General features: G+C 39.7%; 1 protein-coding gene across 3 annotated transcripts; it reads left to right on the top strand.

Annotated features, from left to right (window-relative positions):
• The first annotated feature begins 1,047 nt into the window (after positions 1-1,047).
• LOC112046173 (serine-rich adhesin for platelets) lies at positions 1,048-22,539 on the top strand. 3 transcript variants are annotated; one of them, XM_052890242.1, is made up of 14 exons: positions 1,048-1,256; positions 3,542-3,678; positions 4,732-4,967; positions 6,491-6,661; positions 8,076-8,855; positions 9,888-10,025; positions 10,685-11,592; positions 12,590-12,719; positions 13,670-13,761; positions 15,105-15,261; positions 16,143-16,275; positions 17,257-17,329; positions 18,422-18,552; positions 19,126-22,539. In XM_052890242.1, the coding sequence occupies exons 2-14, from the start codon at positions 3,562-3,564 to the stop codon at positions 19,255-19,257; spliced, it is 3,198 nt and encodes a 1,065-aa protein (XP_052746202.1). In that variant the 5' UTR covers positions 1,048-1,256; positions 3,542-3,561; the 3' UTR covers positions 19,258-22,539. The 3 variants fall into 3 exon arrangements, with proteins under 3 accessions (XP_052746202.1, XP_052746204.1, XP_052746203.1); XM_052890244.1 differs by lacking the exon at positions 1,048-1,256 and adding an exon at positions 1,424-1,560; XM_052890243.1 differs by lacking the exon at positions 1,048-1,256 and adding an exon at positions 1,486-1,640.
• Positions 22,540-23,247: the final 708 nt, after the last annotated feature.

The following is a 23,247-nucleotide window of genomic DNA, read 5'->3' as shown; positions in this document are numbered from 1 at the left end:
GTAACTTTAATATTACCGCCAGTGACCGGACCGTAGGAGGTACTATGTCAAATCAAATCAAATCAAAATCAAATCAAAAATCATTTATTTCAAGTAGGCTCAGTTTACAAGCACTTTTGACACGTCAGTTGACTATTTGTAAAGATTCTACCACCGGTTCGGAAGGCAGGTTCTGCTGAGAAGATACCGGCAAGAAACTCAACAGTTGCTCTTTTGAAAAATTCATACAGTATTATAATTTACAATTAATAACAATTACTGTTTACATTTTTTATAGTTTTACTTTCTGTGTGAAGGTGGAAGCTGATCCAACGACCTCCAAGCATCTTTATCATTAAGGAACTCATCAATGTTGTAGTACCCTCGACTAAGTAGATGTTTTTTAACACATTGCTTAAAGCTATGCATTGGCAGGTCCATCACAGTCTGTCCGGCTGTATGTATGCTTTTTTATGTATGGCGGGCGATGTTTCCGTCACTTGTGAACCTATTTTATTTATTCTGCGTCAAACTTGATTATCGTTACATTATTACTCCATCTTGCATGCGCACCTATTTCTTTTTATTGCTGCTTAATGGTTGTTTAACCAAGTTTATTGATAATTTTCTACTTATTAATTTGTTAAGTTTGTTGTTATTATTACGTGTAGGTATTTGTTGTTTTGTGTAACTTTATTGTTGTGTTTGTTATTTTTGTTTCATTGTATAAATGGATCCTAAATCAATTTTGAGTTTGGTTTGATGAAATAAACACGCAGAAAAAAGGTTTGTGAAATGTGTGACTAAAAGTGACTGACAAACGAAACCGGAAACAGAAATTTTAGAATTCCACCAAATTAATATAATGTTTCTAATAATTGACTAGTTCTTTTATTAAATTTAAGAACAAAATTCTGGATATCCACAGATTATAACGACCGTGTTCGTCATGAGGAACGGTTGGTGGAAAACTAATTATTGCCAATTGGAACATAGCCAATGTGTATCCTCTGAGGTATTTTCTCATTATCTGTGTAGTGTATTCATAAAATACGTAAATAATAATCTGTGTTCATAAACAAAGATGGCGCAGCTCTGAAGTGACGCTTTGTTACGTTTTGTACAAATTGCAGGAAATTCTGAGAAATTATCGAATTTATTTAGCTAATTAAGGTCCTACAGTTAAAGTGCGAATTTCCTAACAAGAACAATATAACAATGACGTAACATACAACTGCAACATTGCAACAAAATAAAATAAACAAACTTCCTTCAGGGTAAGACGAATTAATTATTTACGTAAATATTATTATTTACATACCAAATACTTCCTATTCGTATGATAATCATCCGTAACGCGCATTTCACATGTCTAGCTTCACTGTAGCGTGAAATGTGCGAAGTAAAAAGGTCTTTTTTAGATCACTTTCACTTCAATTTCAAGTGATTGTTTGGGGGCTTACCATTTTAAGGACTTGCATTCTTAAGCATTGAGTCAGCGCTAACAATGTCCTAATTAATGCGGCCGTTAAACTGCAGCAGTCATATGTAATCAACTGTATCATTAATTCACTACATTGTGTATGTATTGTGCTATTTTTATTAGTATTTTGCCCGCCAACTTGTAGTGTCGTAGATTGGTGGATTTGAGCTGTATGTAGGTGAGAAGTTTGCCTATGTTTTTTAGACAATACCTGTATTCAAGGTTGAGATATTTTAGGATTTAAACTATAATAAGTATATACAGGATGCTTGGATTACAAGATGGTGTATTTCCCATATCTTTAGGGCTATATTCTTTAAAGAAAATTAATTAGATGTCCAAGGAAATTTTCTTCTAAAATGAATATTTTCAGAGTAAAAAATATTTCTTTTGTAAATAGATCTTAGATTGTGTCCCTTATATGGCATCCTTATATTATAACCTAGCCAAACTTATTCATTTATGAATATCATGAAGTAGCTTACTAGTGAAGTGCGGAGTACCAGTAGCGATATCTCATTGATATCATCAGTCTTATCACTACAATTATGTATTTTAAAACGCAAAGATATAGATAATTATTCATAATTATTTTGTATGAAAATATGAAAAAAAAATTTTTTCTTGATGACTGTAAAATTGCATTTTTATATCGTTGCATGAGATCACCATTGGAAAAATGAGGATGAGCACTGGGGAAAAATGCCATAATTTGTTTTTTGTTGATTTTATCTATGATTTTAAAATTTATCTATAATTTTTTCTTTGGAAATAAATAATATAAAAAAGACCTTTCAAAAAAGTCACTTGTCGTTTCATGCTTGTGTGAACTTGTTTTTCGCGCCGAGCCGCGGTTTCGTGCAGTAAATAGTAGGCATTAAATTAACAATTATCAGACTTCTGCATATTAACGGAAGTTAACGTTAAAAGTTAATGTGTTATCCAAAATGTTAACTTTGTTAATTAACGATTAACGGATAAACGAGTTAATCACCAGCTATGGGAAAACTTCATTCATATTAGTTTTAGATAATTAGGTGGTGTATCTACTGTTTGCGTTTTATCCATTAATTACGGGACACCCTGTATATCACATCAACATTGAAGAGTGTACGATGCCAATTACCAACAATCAGCCTAACTGGACAACACACATTTCAAAGAACTAACGAAAGTGAGTCAGTAGTTTCCATGAAATAAAATGATGTGACATTTATTAGAATTTGTTGTGGTATTCAATAAGGTCCTATGTATGATATTAGGTACAAGACACCTTTTTTTTTGTTCCATGAAATATCGTGCAATCAGTCAAAAAGACTATGAGCAGATGGGTATTAGGTTTGATGTTGGTAAGACATGAGTATCCCCCAGTAGAGACATTCATATTGCTGTTAAACTGGAGTATTGGTAACAAACAATTACCCCATACTAATTGTGTTAGATATCTGGGTATGCACCTAGATCGAAAGATGACCTGGTACAAGACACCTAGCTATGATTTGCTTAAAGACCTTGACGTCTATAGAACTGCGGCAAGCTCTATATCAGAGTGGGTATGCAAAGCTTTTGACGGCCTCCGTGGCACAGTGGTATGTGGAGTGGACTTACTAGACGGAGGTCTTGGGTTTGATCCCCGGTTTGACCGATTGAGGTTTTCTTAATTGAGCCAGGTCTGGCTGGTGGGGGGCTCTAGCCATGGTTAGTTACCACTATACCGACAAAAACGTACCGCCAAGCGATTTAAGTAGCTTTCCGGTACGATGTCGTGTAGAAACCGAAAAGTGTGGATTTTTATCCTCCTCCTAACAAGTTAGCTCGCTTCCATCTTAGATTGCATCATCACTTACCATCAGGTGAGATTGCTGCTCTAGTAGAATATTACCAATTTACCAGGCAGGCAGAACAACACAAGCAGAGGAGGGAAGTGTTAATCAATTGTCAAGGAATTCTTAACCCTACCCCTCCCATAGGCTAGGGCTCTGCTTGGAGTTTTTCTCTCTGCAACAAGATGGATATTTGTCTGACCATAATGTGGGTAGTCCATATACCAATACTGAGTTTTAACTAATTTTATTCCAGTGGTGGTGAATGTCTCAACAATGCTGTCAGGAGCTGACGAAGGGCCGGTGTACTACAGAGAGATACAGAAGAATGCCTTCCTCAAGCGCATCCCCTGTGAGCCGGCTAGTGGAAAACTGCGCCCGCTGGCCACCAAGGTAATACAGTCTACTGTGGAGCTTGTATTGCAGCATTGGTGAATGTCTCAGCAATGCTGTGTGGCGCGGACGAAAATACAAGCTGAAAAGTTTGTTTGTTTGACTGAACGCGCTAAACTCAGGAACTACTGGTCCGATTTGAAAAATTCTTTTAGTGTTAGATAGCCCATTTATCGAGGAAGGCTACAGGCTATATTTTATCCCCGTCTTACTACGGGAAAGGGACCCACGCGGGTGAAACCGCACGGCGTCTACTAGTCATGTTATACGAGGGCTTCACTAAAAACATGCCACAGGTTGTTTCTGATATATATACTTTCCCTAAAATAAAGAATAAACTGCGTGGTCAGAGATTTTCATCACCTGAAGAAGCTGTAAGCCTACAAAACGGCCATTTTTGAGACCCCAACTTCCGAATGGAATGGTTGTTTCACTGATTGGTGTGGAAAAATGTGTCAAATTTCGCGGAGAATTCTTCGAAAAGCAATAAATACATTTTTAAATAGTAATGTTGTGAGCAACTTTAAAATCCCGAACTAATTTAAAATCTCGAACGGCACAGCTCACGGTGGTTCCGCTAACAGAACCAGTCAAAAATGCTGCGCATGATTACCAATGCTCCTTGATACATCAAAAATGATCGCCTGCATCGTGAACTAAAAATTAAGACTATTAAGACAGAAGTTGCACACTCAATGAAAACATACCAAAAGCGTATTCGTAAACATCCAAATCAACTTGCAAGGAACCTAATGATGAAGAAACCAACAACTTTCAAAAGGCTCAAGAGACGAGCACCACAAGATGTCATGAAATAGACACTACATTATTATATTTGGGCAAATCACTGGATTTCGCACCAAACTCGCCATAATTCAAATACTCAAAATCCCGCTGAATGTCTCACGACAGGTTGCAGGAATAATGAGAGACTAAATAAAAAAAATAAAAAAAAAATAAAAAGTCTACAAACACCTTCGAGCACTGACCTTGTTGGTTGAACTGACAAAAATTAAAACACAAGTTCAGTTGTATGTCAAAAAATGTTCGCAGAAGCCGCCGCTCAAACCGATGTGGACCCTGTTCTGCGTCCACAACGGTCGCACGCCCTTCCTGGAGCAGTACCCCGAGCCGGACTGCGCCGCGACGCTGGCGCACCGGCCCGCCTGGCGCGCCTGCCTGCGCAGCGCCCGCCACGTCACCGCCAGCGTCAAGCCGCACGCGGGCGACGAGTACGACTTCCTGGTGGACACCGACCACGGGCCCGTCAGGATGCTGGCGCCCGACTGGTGAGTGAGAGAGCGGTTTTAGGTCCCCGCAAATTTCGGGATACCGGGATTGTGATCCCAAGAAATTTAGGAATCCCGATATTGTAATTCCGGGATCCCGAGATTAGAACACCGGAAATTCTGGGACCGTGTCCTGCGTGAGCCGACCATGGACCCGTCAGGATGCTGGCGCTCGACTGGTGAGTGGAAATTTTTGGATCATGGGTGTGTGATCCCGAAATTCCGGGACACCTGTATCACCTTTCGGTATTGAAATTTTGAGACCCCGTGATGCTGGAGCTGGACTAGTGAGTGGGAGGGCAGTTTTTAGGGAAATCCCGGAATTTTCGGGACCCAGGATTGATTTAGGAATCCAAGGAATATATTTCGGGATTGAATCCCGGGAGTTTAAGATCCTTTGGTTACTTTCGGAATTGAAATCTGGGAATTCTGTATCACTCGATGGAGTCTGTGATTGTTCTGCGTCCACAATGGTCGCACACCGTTCATAGAGCAATACCCCGAGCCGGAACTGGCCCGCGTGGTTTGTTGACCGCCAGCGTCAAGCCAAGGAGTCAAGTTGGCGAATAAGGAGTCCAGCATCCTTGGATTATTTTCACAATTGAAATCCGGGATTTTTTGATCAACATATCGGATATTCCAGAATTAGGGAATATTATCGGTGTAGAAATCGGGTACTTAATGCATTCTCCTGATTAAAATGACGAATACTCCGGGATCCTTGTCACTGTTCTTTGTCCACAATGGGCGCACACGGGCCCATCAGAATTTGGGCACACGACTGGTGAGTGGTTTTACAATTTGCACGTTGTAGAGTCAACATCTCCTGAGGATGATCCGGTTTCGGGGTGAGACGTACGTAGAGAGTATTTTGCCGGACCTGGGTGACGTTGTCGCATGGGTTCGTCGACTTTTCGCGGATGATAGCAAAAATAAATAAATCATTATATAATTATCAGATTTTGGTCAAATCCTGGCATTTTCGGGATCCCGGGTTTGAAATCCCGGATTTAGATTCCTGAAGACAAAATCAGAATGGCATGTTTTATATAGGATGTTTGTAAAAAACGCCATGCTTTTCAAAAATGTAATTATTTTTTTTGTTCTTTACAAATTAGCCCTTGTCAACAAACTCACCTGCTGGTAAGTGATGATGCAATGTAAGATGGAAGCGGGCTAACTTGTTAGGAGGAAGATGAAAATCCCCAGCCTGTTTGGTTCCACGACAATAATCGATGTGATGGTGTTGATGATAATCAAGACGATAACGCAAGTTAACATGAAAATGACGTCATCTAGTCTCACAATAATCTATACTAATATTATAAAGCTGAAGAGTTTGTTTGTTTGTTTGGAACTCGGGAACTACTGGTCCGATCTGAAAAATTCTTTCAGTGTTAGATAGCCCATTTATCGAGGAAGGCTATAGTCTATATTTTATCCCCGTAATCCGACTGGAACGGGAACCACGCTGCTGAAACCGCGCGGCGTCTACTAATCTTACAAATATATTATGTTCAAAGGGACTCCATGCAGGACTGGGTGACCATTCTCCGCGCGAAGCTCCACGAGCTGCGCATAGTGTCGCGGGGGGAGAACGTGTACGGAGCCCCGCCGGTGGCGCCGGCGCCCCGCGCCGCCGCGAGGGACCCCACGTCGCCTCTCCCGCCTACCCCGCCCGTACCTCCCGACCGGTGAGTGTTATACAGTACCCCCAGGGAATCATTCACCCGCTGAGCGTCGAATTCTCAAACAAAGAGAGGTTAAATTACAGTGGAATTTATAGACATTGTAGGGGCACCCCCAGGGGATCATTCACCCGCTGAGTGTCGAATTCTGAAACAAATAGAGGTTAAATTACAGTGGAATTTATAGACGTTGTAGGGGCACCCCCAGGGGATCATTCAGCCGCTGAGTGTCGAAATGTCAAACAATAAAGGTTAAATTCGACACTCAGCGGCTGAATGATCCCCTGGGGGTGCCCCTACAACGTCTGTGGATTCCACTGTTCCCCGCGCCGCCGCGAGTGACCCCACGTCGCCTCTCCCGCCTACCCCATCCGTACCTCCCGACTGGTGAGTATTAGTATATAGTACCCCCAGGGGATCATTTACCCGCTGAGTGTCGAATTCTCAAACAACTAGAGATTAAATTCGACACTCAGCGGTTGAATGATCCCCTGGGGGAGCCCCTACAACGGCCGTGAATTTCACTGTTCCCCGCGCCGCCGCGAGGGACCCCACGTCGCCTCTCCCGCCTACCCCATCCATACCTCCCGACCGGTGAATATTAGTATGTGTTAGATACCTAACAGTAGAATTCATAGACGTTGTAGAGGCACGCCCAGGGGATCATTCAGCCGCTGAGTGTCGAATTCTCAAACAATAAAGGTCCCCACGTCGCCCCTGCCGCTAACCCCGCCCGTACCTCCCGACCGGTGAGTATTAGTACCCCCAGGGGATCATTCGCCCGCTGAGTGTCGAATTCTCAAACAGAGGACACGTAGCGGTTGAATGATCCCCTGGGGGTGCCCCTACAATGTCTATGAGTTGCACTGTTAGGTATCTAACACATTATGCTTTTTATGAAAGGTGACTTATGTGTGTGTGAGAGCGGTGATAGCCCAGTGGATATGATCTCTGCCTCCGATTCCGGAGGGTGTGGGTTCGAATCCGGTCCGGGGCATGCACCTCCAACTTTACAGTTGTGTGCATTTTAAGAAATTAATTATCACGTGTCTCAAACGGTGAAGGAAAACATCGTGAGGAAACCTGCACACCAGAGAATTAAGAAAATTCTCTGCGCGTGTGAAGTCTGCCAATCCGCATTGGGCCAGCGTGGTGGACTATTGGCCTACCCTCTCTCATTCTGAGAGGAGACTCGAGCTCAGCAGTGAGCCGAATATAGGTTGATGACGACGACTTATGTGTAAGTGTTTAAAGACTAGAATGTTTGATTAAAATCTTGGCGGTGAAAGTGGGGAAGAACAACCGAATGTGTGCAAATATACTCGAGTGGGGTCGCAAATGACAGCGCACTGAAAGAGAATATTGATGACTTCATTGAGTGTAATTAAGTTTTCAAAATTTTCAATTTTATTACTTGCAGGGTACCTGGGATAGATCTAACTCCAATCACACGGCCGACATTAGAAACGCAACCAACGGACAGCTCAACCGCAACTACAACCGCAACCACGGCAACTAACAACGCAACAGAAACAACCACTTCAACGACAGCTAACAACAATCCCAACACAAGAACAACCAGTTCCACAACAAATCTTAACGTATCAACAAATGTAACATTCGCATCTACAAACGCCACAAACGCAACAAATTTAGTTTCACTCACTCCAATAAATACATCAAGTGACACACAACCAAACGCAAATACAAGTGTAACAGATATTAATAATTCAAACGCAACTTTAACAATTACAAACGAAAACGCAAACACAGCTACATTTACAAACGCAACCAGCTTAGCAAATTTCACTAACGCAACCTCAAATATAGCAACTTTTACTAACGCAACCAAAACTTTTACTAACGCAACCACTAGTTGCTTATCAAATTTCACCACTACAACCTCGAGTATACCAAGTTTTACAAACGCAACCACAACTTTTACTAACGCAACCACTAGTTTGTCATCTTTTACTAACGCAACCACTAGTTTGTCATCTTTTACCAACGCAACGACCAGTTTGACAAGTTTTACTAACGCAACCACAAGTTTGACTGATCAACAGTTGACTAGCGAGGTTGACATATCGAATTGGGAACCATTTTCGCAACCAAGCACCAGTAGGTTGATAGAACCGAAGCAGAGTGTCGCTAAGATATGTGGACAGAACATATGTCTGGACGATTCTATATTGAAAAGGTAAATATCAATATAAAATTTGACACTAGTACTGGAATAGTCGTCATGAACCCATATTCGGCTCACTGCTGAGCTCGAGTCTCCTCTCAGACTGAGAGGGGTTAGGCCAATAGTCCACCACGCTGGCCCAATGCGGATTGGCAACCTTCACACATGCAGAGAATTGAGATAATTCTCTGGTATGCAGGTTTCCTCACGATGTTTTCCTTCACCGTTTGAGACACGTGATATTTAATTTTTTAAAATGCACACAACTGAAAAGTTGGAGGTGCATGCCCCGAACCGGATTCGAACCCACACCCTCCGGAATCGGAGGCAGAGGTCATATTCACTGGGCTATCACGGAATAGGGTAGTTGACTCATATTAAAGGAGATGGTCCATTTCATGTCCACTCTTGTACCTCGTATCGTTAAAATTTAAAAAATACAAGCATTTTATTAAAATCTTAATAAGTGAATATATCTAAATAAATAAAATGAATATGATTAAAACCCAAGTTTTTGAGTTATAACAAGATGGCGCCCTTAAGCAACTATGATTTGACAATTGACAGCAAACGTCAAATCGACTACTGCATTGAAAACGTCATCATACCGCTATTATTACCCATATTGGTGTTGCATTTCTTGGGAAAGAATGAATATTATTTCGAAAGAATTAAAGTAAATTCGTAGATTTGTATAATCAAAAATAGTTACAAAAAAATATTTTCTTTTATTTCCGCCAGGGTACAATGACTGGACCTGGGCTCCATACAATTTTGGACCATCTCCTTTAATATAAACTGTAAAAAGTAGTAGACTGTAGTCGGATATGACGTCGCTCGATCTTTTGTTGGCTCGTGCCGACGCTAGGTGGCGCGACTTGTTTCCGTAAAGAGTAGGGAGTTAGAGAGGGGTAGCCATCGGTTGGCGGGAACGACTTGCGATATAAGGCGCTCGTCGTACGGTAGGCTTCAGTATACTCGTGTAAATCTTTATGGGTTACTTGGGACAGCCACTTTATTAATTAATTTATTTTCCCTTTCCAGAAATGTAACAGACAGTGATGAAGAATTCTTTGCTGAAATTGACAAAATACACGATTCCGCTGAAAATTTGAACGAATTTGGTTACACACAGCGCGTGGTTGTTAGCAACGGGACGGACGACGCACCGGACGAAGACAGGTGACAACACAGTCTGAAATCCGCATTAGGAACGACCTTCACCCATCTGTTTATTGGGTGAAAAGTGTTTTACATCAAATTTTATACGTAAAAATTGCAAGTTGCTTCTAAAACTTCTAGCCAAATGATAGTTAATAATGGTTAATAATAGGTATTTTTTAAATTCGAAAAACATTATTCTTTTCCAATTTCTTATATATCACTCGCACTTGGCCGTTTTTTCGTAAGATCATTTTGTCGACATCGGTCATTCATCACTTGATGTTTGAAAGGACATGTCTTAATTTTGTATGAAATAGTTATCAACCCATATTCGGCTCACTGCTGATCTCGAGTCTCCTCTCAGAATGAGAAGGCTTAGGCCAATAGTCCACCACGCTGCCCAATGCGGATTGGCAGACTTCACACACACAGAAAATTAAAAAAAAATTCTGGTATGCAGGTTTCCTCACGATGTTTTCCTTCACCGTTTGAGACACGTGATATTTATTTTCTTAAAATGCACACAACTGAAAAGTTGGAGGTGCATGCCCCGGATCGGATTCTAACCCACACCCTCCGGAATCGGAGGCAGAGGTCATATTCACTGGGCTATCACGGCCTTTTGTAAGAGGGCCGGATTAAAGAGGTCTAAACTGTGCAATAAATTTTCTTTTCAGTGCACCCCAAAGAACCAACATAACAGTGATCCAAGTATCCAATAAAGGTCCCCCGCATACTGCTATACCGGTACTGGGCCCCGAAACCGACGTGTTCGACTTCGAATTCAAACAATCCGAACAAAAAACCGACTTCGTAAACATAGTCAACACAGAAAACAGATACGGAACCGTTTTCGAAAAACCGCCGCTAGATGGCGACTATGGACACATAAGTTTGACAACAACTGTCAGTTTGACAGGCGACGTCAAAAAGGATGACGTTTACGAGCGATTGTGTATGGCGTCGACTTCCAATAAAACCTCTTCGCCGTTGCCGTTGAGGAATGTCAAGTGTATGGAGAAAATGAGGAAGTCTTCTCTACCTAATTTGGAAGTCGAGTCCGACTACGAATATCTGTTCCCCAATTCTAGTCAAAATAATCGGAATTTAATAAATAACGACGGTAGCATTGGTAGGAATTCTGAGGAAGTTCTACCAAACGGTAGAAACGGTAGAGTGTTAGTAACAAACAGTAGAGACGTGATATCTAACAGTGACAATAGTAGAACGAATTTGACAAACAGTAGAGAAATCCTACCAAATGGTAGAAACGTTCAAACGAACCTACCAGTTACCAGAGATGTGGTATTAAATGCAAGAAACGCTCCAACAATTCTACCAAACAGTAGAGAAATTCTACCAAATGGTAGAAACACACAAGTAAATCTACCAAATGGTAGGAATGACACAAATACTACCAACAGCGAGGTACCTAGGACTAATTTAAATATAGAATCTCTAAGGACCTTAAGGTCTAACGTCGAAAGGTCACAGAGTCAAAATGCTTATGACGTAGGACCTAGACATAGACAAAATGATGTTAGAAGAGTGCCAAATAATAGTCCGAAACGGGAAGCTAAAATTGGTAAGATATTTTTTTTAATCATTATGACAGTCTCCATTAGTGGATTAACAAGACGGACTGGGTTCGATCCCCGGCTGGGCTGTTTAAATTTTTCTTGGCACTTTCGCTGCGGCACTAATTTTTTTGTACTTTCCTCTAGTGCACTACGAGGTCCATTGACCTCGTAACGCTTGAACACGCTAGACATACGAGGTCAATTGACCTCGCACCGCAGCGAACGCGTTAATTGAACCAGATCTGGCTGGTGGGAGGCTTCGGCCGTGGCTAGTTACCTACTGATTCTTGTAGAAACCGAAAGGGGTGTGGATTTTCATTTGTTTAATTAGTTAGCCCGCTTCTATCTTAGATTATATCATCACTTACCATCAGGTGAGATTGTAGGCAATAGCTAATTTGTAAAGAAAAAAAAATAACAAAAATCATAATGAGCCTATTGTAACAAGTCACTTAAGGGCCAGGCCTTGATCCACCACTCTGCTTCAATAAGGGTTGGTGGGTTGTTGGGATAATGTTAAACTACCAACTATCTATATTAATATTATAAAGCTGATGCGTTTGTTTGTTTGAACGCCCTAATCTCAGGAACTACTGGTCCGATTTGAAAAATTCTTTCAGTTTTAGATAGCCCATTTATCGAGGAAGGCTATAGGCTATATATTATCTCCATATTCCTACGGGAACGGGAACCACGCGAGTGTAATCGCGCGGCGTCTACTAGTCAGTTAATAAAACCAATTGGTTTAACATCTCACCGAGGCACACCCTGTATAACCACCAAAGTCCCAACTCTTGGTTGAGAATTTTTACTGAAAAATTATTATAGAAGAATAATTATCACCCTAAGGCATTATCCCACCAACCTGCATTGGAACAACATGGTGGGTTTAAATCCAAATCTTGTGTAAGAGATTGCTTGCTGTTTGTTTAATGTAAAATTTATAAATAACAGTACATTTATTTAATTTTTTTTTACGAATTTGTAATTTTTTTTTTTTAGAAAAATCAGACCCAACCCCCAAACCGATATGGAAGAGGGGTCTAACTGAGTTGTCCCTACTGAGCAGGTTGCGTGGTATAGGACAGACGAAAAGGCAAGACAGCCCGACCAGGCATGAAAATGAAGACAGGTAAGAAACAATCAATATAAATAAATTGTAAACATTTTTTGTTTTTTTTTTCGTTTACAAAACTGGCACAATGGAAAATGTTACTAAGTACGCAAAATTTATGATTTTACATGCATTCAAAGTTCGCATAAATATCGACTCCGGCTAACGGTCGCGATATTGTACGTGACGTCATCATACAACATTTGCTCACCTGTTATAGGCAATTTCGTACTTCTACCTTACCTACTGACGAAGTAATGGTTAGAATTGATTTTTTTTTTTTTTGTATTAAATTATCGAGGAAGGTTTTAAGCTACATAACATCAAACTATGAATAGGAGCAAAGCACCTATCAAAAATGTGGCCAAAACGGGGAAAATAATGGTCATACTCACGAAATTTCGAAAACCGCTTGACTTACAAAGATTTGGCAGGGAGGTAGTCCATAGTTAGTAGGTATCTATCGGTGCTTTGCTCCTATTGGTCGTAGCGTGATGTTATGTAGCTTATAGCCTTCCTCGTTAAACGTGCGTTTCATCACAAAAATAATTTTTAAATTCTAACCATTAGTTCGTCAGTAGGTAAGGTAGAAGTACGAAATTGCCTATAAAGGGCGAGCAAATGTTGTATGATGACGTCACTGCGTTAAACGCGAGCTGGTCACCGCGCGCTCACTTTAAGATCCTATTATTATCCTATCTTTATTCTCCTATATTAATTAACCTATTAGATCCTATATTAATTAACGTATCGAAATAATTCTTTCACGAGTATTTTTTGATTTCAACGGAGAATACAGAAAGCTAACATTAAAAAATAGTTAGAATTATTCATTCTCTGCGTGTGTGAAGTCTGCCGCGTGGTGGACTATTAAGCCTAACCCCTCTCATCCTAAGAGGAGACTCGTGCTCAACAGTGAGCCGTATATGGGTGTTAACGATGATGATATGCAACGTGTTCTGTTACAGAGGTGTGACGTCACCAGTGAAAGTGATCCACCGCTCGCGTCCCGCCGGCAGAGTCGACAGCACGAGGAGAAGAAGCAATTCTCTCACTAATAGTAAGATATAATTTTTCTTTATATAATATAGCAGATTTTTGTAAACATAAACTTTCAAAAATATAAAAAAAAGCTCTTGATTTTTTTTTATTCTTTACAAGTTAGCCCTTGACCACAATCTCACCTGATGGTAAGTGATGATGCAGTCTAAGATGGAAGCGGGCTAACTTATTAGGAGGAGGATGAAATCCACACTCCTTTCGGTTTCTACACGACATCGTACCGGAACGCTAAATCGCTTGGCGGTACGTCTTTGTAGGTAGGATGGTAACTAGCCACGGTTGAAGCCTCCCACCAGCCAGACCTGGACCAATTAAGAAAACCTCAATCGGCCCAGCCGGGGATCGAACCCAGGACCTCCGTCTTATGAGTCTGCGCCACCGCGCCACGGAGGCCGTCAAAAATCGTAGACAGAGAAGTAAATAGACACATTAATACCATCCATCAACCTATCATCAAGCATAGTTATAACGAGACTGGTAGCGACAGTGATTGTACCATCATTTTGTGGTAGAGGAAACACATCGAGCAGGTCCCAGGACTTGTGACCTTGGGTGTAGGTTTAAAGGGTCTTTTCAGAATGCGTAGACACTCACCTTCCCTGCCCGATATGTTCTCCATGCCCACTAAACAATTTATGATCAACTAGAGGACACCCGCGACTTCGCGTGAAATTCAGTTTTTCACAAATCCCGCGGGAACCATGCATTTTCCCGGTATGAAAAGTAGCCTATGTGTTAATCCAGAAAAAAATGTATTCCCATTCCAAATTTCAGCCAAATCACTACAGAAAAGCGTAAAAGAGGAACAAACATACTTACACACTTTCACACTTGCACACAAACTTTCGCCTTTATAATATTAGTGTGATGTGATAATTACAACACAAAACATTATCGCACAAAATCACGAACGCGACTAGCAGCGTGACGGTGTTCACGCTGTCTAACAAACAACTGCACTCATCAAATACCCCCTTATTTATATCACTGTTGTAACACAACCACAACTTTATACAGATACCTCATTTTTATTATCTTAATAAAATTCTCGTATCACAATGTTTTTCCCATACCCCTCCGAAACGGCTTGACCGATTCTCATTATTCTTTTTTAAGCATATTCTATTCTATCTATTTTTCAAACCCCTAAGTGATCAGGTGTGTCCACCCCCTATAATAAAAAAATTAATGTATGAAGTTCAAATCTCGGGAACGTCTAAGGGGTTGGGTAGGGTAGGTATAAGAAAGAAGTACACATAAGTCACAGCGAAGCTTGACCAGCTCCGCTAGTTATTATATAAAATAAATTTGGTATATAAAATAATCACGGTCCACTTGCAGGTCAATCGCCATCAGTACCACAGAACCCGTCGCTACAACCGCTGCGCGCGCGGCAGGCGGCGGCCCTGCGCGCCGAGCAGCGCCGGGGGGCGTGCGTAGCGACCACCGTCCCCGTCAGAGACCCGCCGCTATTGGTCGACTACGAGCGACAAGTGTGGTGGGCTAACATTTGCATCTACAGTTTGTTTCATGTATTCGGCTGGTGGGAGGCTTCGGCCGTGGCTACCACCCTACCGGCAAAGACGTACCGCCAAGCGATTTAGCGTTCCGGTACGATGCCGTGTAGAAACCGAAAGGGGTGTGGATTTTCATCCTCCTCCTAACAAGTTAGCCCGCTTCCATCTTAGACCGCATCATCACTTACCATCAGGTGAGATTGTAGTCAAGGGCTAACTTGTAAAATAAAAAAAAAATAAAAAAAGGATGGTGCGGGTGACAGTTTGTTTCACTGTTGAAATTTTGCATACAGGCGATTGTTACCGTACCCATGCTATCTGAAAAACACTTTATTGGCTTTAAATGTGTTGAATCCCTCGCTGCGCTTGGGATTCTAGTACTTATTGGATCTCTTCGCACACTGTCATACCATTCCTTTGACTATATTAAGCTAAAAAAAGGATTTTTAGTGTCTTCAAGAGTTACGAGGTCGATTGACCTCGTTCTGCATCACAGATAGTTTTAGCACGAGGTCAATAAACCTCGTTACGCACTAGGGGAATGTACAAAAAAATCAGTGCCGCAGCGAACGTGTTAAACAGGTATGAGATTCTGATAGGGACCTTAGACTAATAGTGTTGAAAATATACTGTGACAGAAAAGTAACGTCTAGCGAGGCAGGTCCTTGTGTAACTAGTCTAAGATTTTTGCATATAGTCACTGTGTGAATCGAAAAGTTTTATGAATCCCCTTGAATCCCTTGCTACAATAAGAATTCTTCTATTCAGAAGCAAAGGATTCTTAATTGTTTAACACCGATATGCAGCTATTAATATGGTTAACAATATTTTTTTTATATAATTTCACATTATTGGCGTGCAGGGTGGCGCGATGGGGCATGGGCGGCTCGCGGGGTGGTGGGCGCGCGGGGGACCGCGTGTCTGGGCTGGCGGGCACGCAGCCGTGCTCTGCGACGCACGCTCGTCACTTGCTCAAGACGGCACACTCTCCTATTGTAAGTATTTACAGACATAAAATGAAATAATTTTAGCCAAGTCAATAATAGGCTAGTTGACACTTTTTAAAGGTCTTAAATTGTTCAATTGATAAAAAATATTTTTTTTGGGACATTGATACATGAAAAGGAGATGGTCCATTTCTTGTACACCGTATCATTAAAAATTAAAAAATACAAGGATTTTATTAAATTGAATAAATGTAACTAAATAAAAAGAAATAAATAAAATTAAAACCCAAGTTTTTGAGTTATACCAAGATGGCGCCCATAGAGCAACTATGACATGACAATTGACAGCAAACGTCAAATCGACTACTGCATTGAAAACCGCCATAATTACCCATATTAGAGTTTTTTTTTTATTATTGAGAAAGAATACAATAAGGAACTTAGTGTTAGTGTTGTATTTCCTGGAAGAGAATGAACATTATTTCGAAAGAAGCAAAGTAAATTCGTAGATTTGTATAATCAAAAATAGTTAAAAAAATATTTTATTTTATTTCAGCCAGGGTACAATGACTGATCCTGGGATCCATACAATATTGGACCATCTCCTTTTTTAAATATTTCCATGTTATGACGTCACGTAAACTCAAACGAAACAAAGAAGCAAACAATTGGACATGCCTGAATTTGACGTTTATTCCTTTAGTGACATCATTTCATCAACCATTGTGACGTCACAAAATGGACTATAGCGTGTTTGACGCTTGGAAAAATTTAAAAAATACATACTTTATAAATTGAATTTTTTAGGAATCCTTAACTTATATTAATTCATTTAAGTATCTTCTTAGTTCAGGCCCTTATCCCATGTACTCTAAGAAATTAATATTGTTTATGTTAAATTTGATGTGAATCAACTGCCCTATTACTCAGAGGCGTGCACAGGGTATTAACTGAGGGTAAGCAATCTGAGCTCTCCGAGGCACGAGATATATATAATTAGTCACAAAGTAATAATTGATTCTGTTTCAGGTAGATATATTATTTCACCGGGTGCCGCTCGGCAAAATCTATGTGATAAACAAAACCGACCAAGAGACTTTAGGTAATTCACTTTTTGTACTTTACTCCACAATCAATGGATTCCAGTATTTCGACCAATAGCGGCGGATAGAACATATTGCTCTCTCTTTCTTTACAATGGAATAAAAGAGAATTAGAAACATTAAATTTAGTTATACAAAGATGTTGTTATGTATTAGGTAACAATGTTTCACCATTAATAGGTATACAAATGTTTAATTAATAAAATTAAAATGAAATGACGTTAAGTTTAAAATAAATATAATTACAACTATTGTTTTTGAAGCATCAGCAATGTACTCTTTTATGGTGTAGTAACATTTTGGTATTAGAAACTTTTCAAGATTTTCTTTAATTGTAAATTTGTTGATGCTTCTGTTTGCCAAGGTTTGTGGCAAGTTGCCATAGATTTTTGGTGCTGAATGCAAAATACTTTTGTTAAATTGCGCAGATGAATACTTTACGTAATGCATTTTATTTGGTCTTTTTGGATATTATTAGAAAATATTTTAATAAAATGAATACAGACAGCAATTTCTATTCCGCCGCTATTGGTCGAATTACTGTAGGATTTTATATTGCTTAGGAGTGTTTCGGATTTTATATATTTTCTGAATAGCTCAGGTCGGGTATGGCGATGTGTAGACAAAAATAAATTAATTACGACGCTGCCAGACATACGCCTGAAAAGTGAAAGGTGCTCAATCGAGGAGCAGCAGGTCGCGGTGTGCGCGCCCGCCAACAGCGTGCTCATGCGTGCGGGCATGCTCTAACGTACGGTGAAAGGTGCGCAGAATAGGTTGCGCACAAAAAACGTAACGCTGTCATTCGTTCATCGTATTTTGCTGCCCATATTTTTTTCATACCAGGGGCTATATATCTATAACTAATATTATAAAGCTGAAGAGTTTGTTTGTTTGAACGCGCTAATCTCAGGAACTACTGGTTCGATTTGAAAAATTCTTTCAGTGTTAGATAGTCCATTTATCGAGGAAGGCTATAGGCTATAAATTATCTCCGTATTCCTACGGGAACGGGAACCACGCGGGTGAAACCGCGCGGCGTCTGCTCGTCGATTCATAAAGAGTAAACTCCTAAAATATATATTTTGTAGGTATAAAGTTAGACAGCGAGTGCACAATAGTCTCCGTGGCGGGCGACTCGCCGGCGGGTAAAGCAGGTCTGCCCCCGCCCGGCCGCTGGGCCGTCACCGAGGTCAACAACCGACCCATCAACCTTGTCAAGGTGAGTGTGGCGGACTCTGCGTCCATAGCTGTGCAGCTACCTGTGTGGTGGAGTCTGTGTCGTCAGCTGTGTGGTGGAGTCTGTACCAGTAGCTGCGTGGTAGAGTGTCTACAGCTGTGTCTACGCACACATCAATAATAGAACCGTCATGCTCATTAAGATGAGTGTGGCGTAGTCTTCACCGACAGTTGTGTGGTGGAATCTGTGTCAGTAGCTGTGTGGTGTAATTTACACACCCTCACATAGTGTGGTGTAGTCTGTGACAGCAGCTGTGTGGCGGAGTGTGTGCTGATATATGTGTGGTGGAATCTTGTGTCGATAGCTGTGTGGAGTCTGCACCGACAGTTGTGTGGTGTAGTCTGCACCGCCAGTTGTGTGGTGGAGTGTGTGATGGGCTGGTATGTATGCATGGCCTGTAGCTGTGTGGCGGAGTCTGCGTCGACAGCTGTGTGGTGGAGTGTGTTCAGGTAGCTGTGTGACGGAATCTGCGGCGACAGATGTGGCCTGTATGGTGGAATTCTGTCTGCAGCTATGACTCTGTTAGAAATTGAGACGAGTGATGATTATTTCCAGGGTGGTGAGGAGGAGATGAACAGGATGGCGATGCACGGCTCCGAGGTGTCCGTGCTCATCCAGCCAGCGGCGCTGGTGAAGAAGATACGCTCCGCTGTCAAAGGAAACAAGCCCTTGTTGGCTATCCGATAGAGTTCATTATTGAATGACTTTGTGTGACCAATAGGAAATATGCTTCTATTTCTATCATCAGAAACAAAACATGTGAAATTTTTACCAATTCTCAGTTCTACCGAAAAAAGTTGTGAGATCCAAGGAAACAAGCCCTTGTTGGCTGTGAGATAGAGTTCATTATTCAATGACTTTGTGTAATCAATAGGGGATATGCATGTATTTTTGTCATCAGAAACAAAACATGTCAAATTTTTACCAATTCTCAGGTCTACCGAAAAAAGTTGTGAGATCCAAGGAAATAAGCCCTTATTGGCTATCAGATTGAGTTCAGAATTTAATGGCAATCTTTGAGTACCTAATAGGGAAAATGCATGTATTTTTTTAACCATCATAAACAAAACTTTTAAACATATACCAATTCTCGCAAGTCAGTTGTTCTACCGTAAAAAGTTGTGAGATCCATGAAATACCAATTGGGTTACTTTATTCAGTCCATACTAACAGGACCTACTGTCTTAAGTTATTACATAATTAGCTAACCTAACAACATCTTACAGTGATAATATCAATATTAAGATATTTTTAAATCGATTTTTGGCATAACAAAACTACGATAAAAGTAATTTTGTCTGGTAGCAGCATCGGTTACAAAAAGTTAGCCCATTTCCATCTTAGATTGCATCATCACTTACCATTAAGTGAGACTGCAGACAAACTTGTAAATAATTAAAAAGAAAACAAAGATAAATGCTATGCATATTTCCTATAGTTTTTTTTAATGAAGGCAGCTAACAATCCGGGATTTTTAATTTTATTAATATTTTGTAAATGTTGTTTTATACGCAATCCTTAACATATCGGCCAAATTGGAGGGACTTCATTCCGTTATTTGTAAAAAAAAATAAAAAAAAAAGATCTCTTATAAGGCTGGGCGTCGTGTGGAGAAGCGAAGCGATAAAATATTGTGTAGTTGTTTGTATTGAAATATGATGCTACTTACGTAGAATGCGAGGATCGTTTAAATATAACACAGATAAAGAATGATACATAATGAGTCTACAAGCAGCGTGGTGAAGCCAGTGAAACCCGTAAAAACCAAACGACATGATATCCTTGACATCCGCATATACAAACTTTTTTTTGCATAATTTTTATTTCAAAATTTAACACTTAACAACAATTACGCAAATTAATATAATAATCAATAATTACCAATACAAAAATAATCCATCTCATTTCTTTAGTTTTTGTGAATAGTTTAAAATATTTGAAAACATTTTTCTTGAATAATACTGAAAATTACTGATGCGACGCTTCGTGTCTGACTCGAGATGTATTATTTTCTGAATGTCATATTTGGAGCGGCTACGACAACATCGTGTTCCGTGCGCTCCATCTGTATATTATTGATTAATCTGTGCCTACAGTTATAAGAAGTGGTAATTTACACCCTGTATAATATACAAGTGCGCTAGAGTCCTTAGAGTTATCTTCGCATGCATTGCATGAAACCGTCTTTTGCATATAAAAACCCATCCTTATCAATAAAATCCATCCATATTATTATTATTTTTTCCATATAAAGTATAAAAAATTATAATTTTAAAGCATTGCATAGCATCGCTTCTCCAGTGGCGCACAAGAATATTAGCTATTTTAAATATAATAAGAGAAAAGTGAATATTTACCTTTTACATAAATTAGCTGTAAGTATTGTGATTATTTTTACACTAATTAATATTATTATATACACTCACTTATCATTATTATTATAACACTAGAATACTGATTATTATTATTATTTATATCCAAATTATTTTACCGCACATTCACAATGCTTGTCTATGAATGAACACAAGATGTAATTTTAAGTCTTTATTCGTTATTGTCAAATTTTATTTGTTATTTTCATCTTCATTCGTTTTTTAGGCTAAAATTCATTGTTTTTCTTCATTCGTTTTTTTAAACTTTATTCGTTATTGTCAATCTTCATTCATTATTTTAAATCTTCATTCGTTTTTTTCAACCTTCATTCGTTGTTTTTATCTTATTCTTTATTTTTAATTTTAATATTTATTCGTTATCTTCAATCTTTATGCTTTATTGTCTACTCGTGATTTTTCATTTTTTTTTTTAAGTTCATAACTTTAATTTCAAGTTTGTTACTTAAAGTATTATCATAACTTTTTCATAATAATTATAGAAAAATAACAACAAATGTCTAATGACGATTCAAAGTGAATAAAGGTTCTAAATTAATAAAGAAAGTTTGACTTAGTGACTTTATATTGTGACGTCACTTTATAGACGCTACTTAGAGGTGTCTGTGAATGTGTGTTGAGGTTGAAAAATAATTTCGATATAATAATAATATGAACTTTGGACTAAGGAAATAAACATACTGGGTATACATTATTCTCAATTATAGAAGAAACTTTATCAACAAGGTAATAGAAATAGGTTGCTTGTCAGTTTTCGAAAAAAATCATAATGATATAAATGCAAAAGTAAGTCTGTATGTCGGTCTGTTATAGTTGGATGATATATTTATGGGTTTCGTACACGCGGTAGTGCATCGCCGCCGCGCCACTACGTCACCGGTGATACCAAAAATCTTGCTTGATCGATATTCCGAATTGTCATAAACAGTGATGATTAGTATAAAGATAAATTGGACTTTTGACCAGCATTGGATCAGAATGAGTCTATGGCTTATTTTTTATTCCAGAAAAAAACATATTTCCCGTGGGATTTGTAAAATCAGAATTTCATGAGATCGGAGACGAAAGCTTCGTCGTCATCAAACCATATTCGGCTCACTGCTGAGCTCGAGTCTCCTCTCAGAATGAGAGGGGTTAGGCCAATAGTCCACCACGCTGGCCCAATGCGGATTGGCAGACTTCACACACGCAGAGAATTAAGAAATTCTCTGGTATGCAGATTTCCTCACGATGTTTTCCTTCACCGTTTGAGACACGTGATATTTAATTTCTTAAAATGCACACAACTGAAAAGTTGGAGGTGCATGCCCCGGACCGGATTCGAACCCACACCCTCCGGAATCGGAGGCAGAGGTCATATCCACTGGGCTATCACGGCTGATCGACGAAAGCTTAGTTTATAGATACCACTATGATATTTTCTCGACATATGGGAAGCGCATATACCTAGAGCTCGAACCCACCACGCTAAAAATGCGGGACGATGTTTTTATTTCCTCGGTCCGATATATGAACATATCTCGAACTTTGTGATACATTTTACTTTTAATTAGTGTTTTGAAGTAAATTGTTTCCTATACTTTTGTTGTTTTATTTATTCCACCTACTTTACTAGTTTAATACATTCTTCATACTTCCTTCTTATAAGAGTGGAGTTATGTAGCTTTGACCCATCACACCAAGGCATCATTGGCAGGTGTGTTTATAAAGTTTTAAAATATATGTTTATATATTACTTAAGCAGATTTATTACATTTATTTTAACGCGGTGAAATGGTGCGGTGGATTTACTTGACGGAGGTCCTGGGTTCGATCCCCGGCTGGGCGGCATGAGGTTTTCCTAATTGGTCCAGGTCTGGCTAGTTACCACCCTACCGGCAAAGACGAACCGCCACGCGATTTAGCGTTCGGGTATGATGTCGTGTAGAAACCGAATGGGGTGTGGATTTCATCCTCCTCCTAACAAGTTAGCTCGCTTCCATCTTAGACTGCATCATCACTTACCATCAGGTAAGATTGTAGTCAAGGGCTAACTTGTAGAAAATTATTCAAAAGTTAAATTCGCTCACATCGGGTAAATGAAACAAAAAATAAATGAATAGAAAATTATTATTTATACACTAGATAATAATTATAGTAATTACAAAAACCTGTAATAATAATAATATATAGTAATAATTGTAAATTTAGATTACACATTCATAGAATTACACTTTGCAAGCGCCTTCAAACCTTTTACAGTTCGTGCGCTGTAGCGTGGTGCGGGTGACAGTTATTTTCACACTGA

This window comes from Bicyclus anynana, chromosome 27 (assembly GCF_947172395.1).
Source record: "Bicyclus anynana chromosome 27, ilBicAnyn1.1, whole genome shotgun sequence".
Classification (NCBI taxonomy): Eukaryota; Metazoa; Arthropoda; class Insecta; order Lepidoptera; family Nymphalidae; genus Bicyclus; species Bicyclus anynana.
Note: the sequence above shows the minus strand (reverse complement) of the source record. Positions and strands in the feature narration are given on the sequence as shown.

What these genes read in the sequence shown, in the direction of transcription:
- LOC112046173 (XM_052890242.1), top strand. Translation starts at nt 3,562, where the DNA reads ATGCTGTCAGGAGCTGACGAAGGGCCGGTGTACTACAGAGAGATACAG. An exon ending in AGACGGCACACTCTCCTATT is followed by an intron (nt 16,276 to 17,256) that starts GTAAGTATTTAC and finishes ATTCTGTTTCAG; the next exon opens with GTAGATATATTATTTCACCG. An exon ending in AACCGACCAAGAGACTTTAG is followed by an intron (nt 17,330 to 18,421) that starts GTAATTCACTTT and finishes TATATTTTGTAG; the next exon opens with GTATAAAGTTAGACAGCGAG.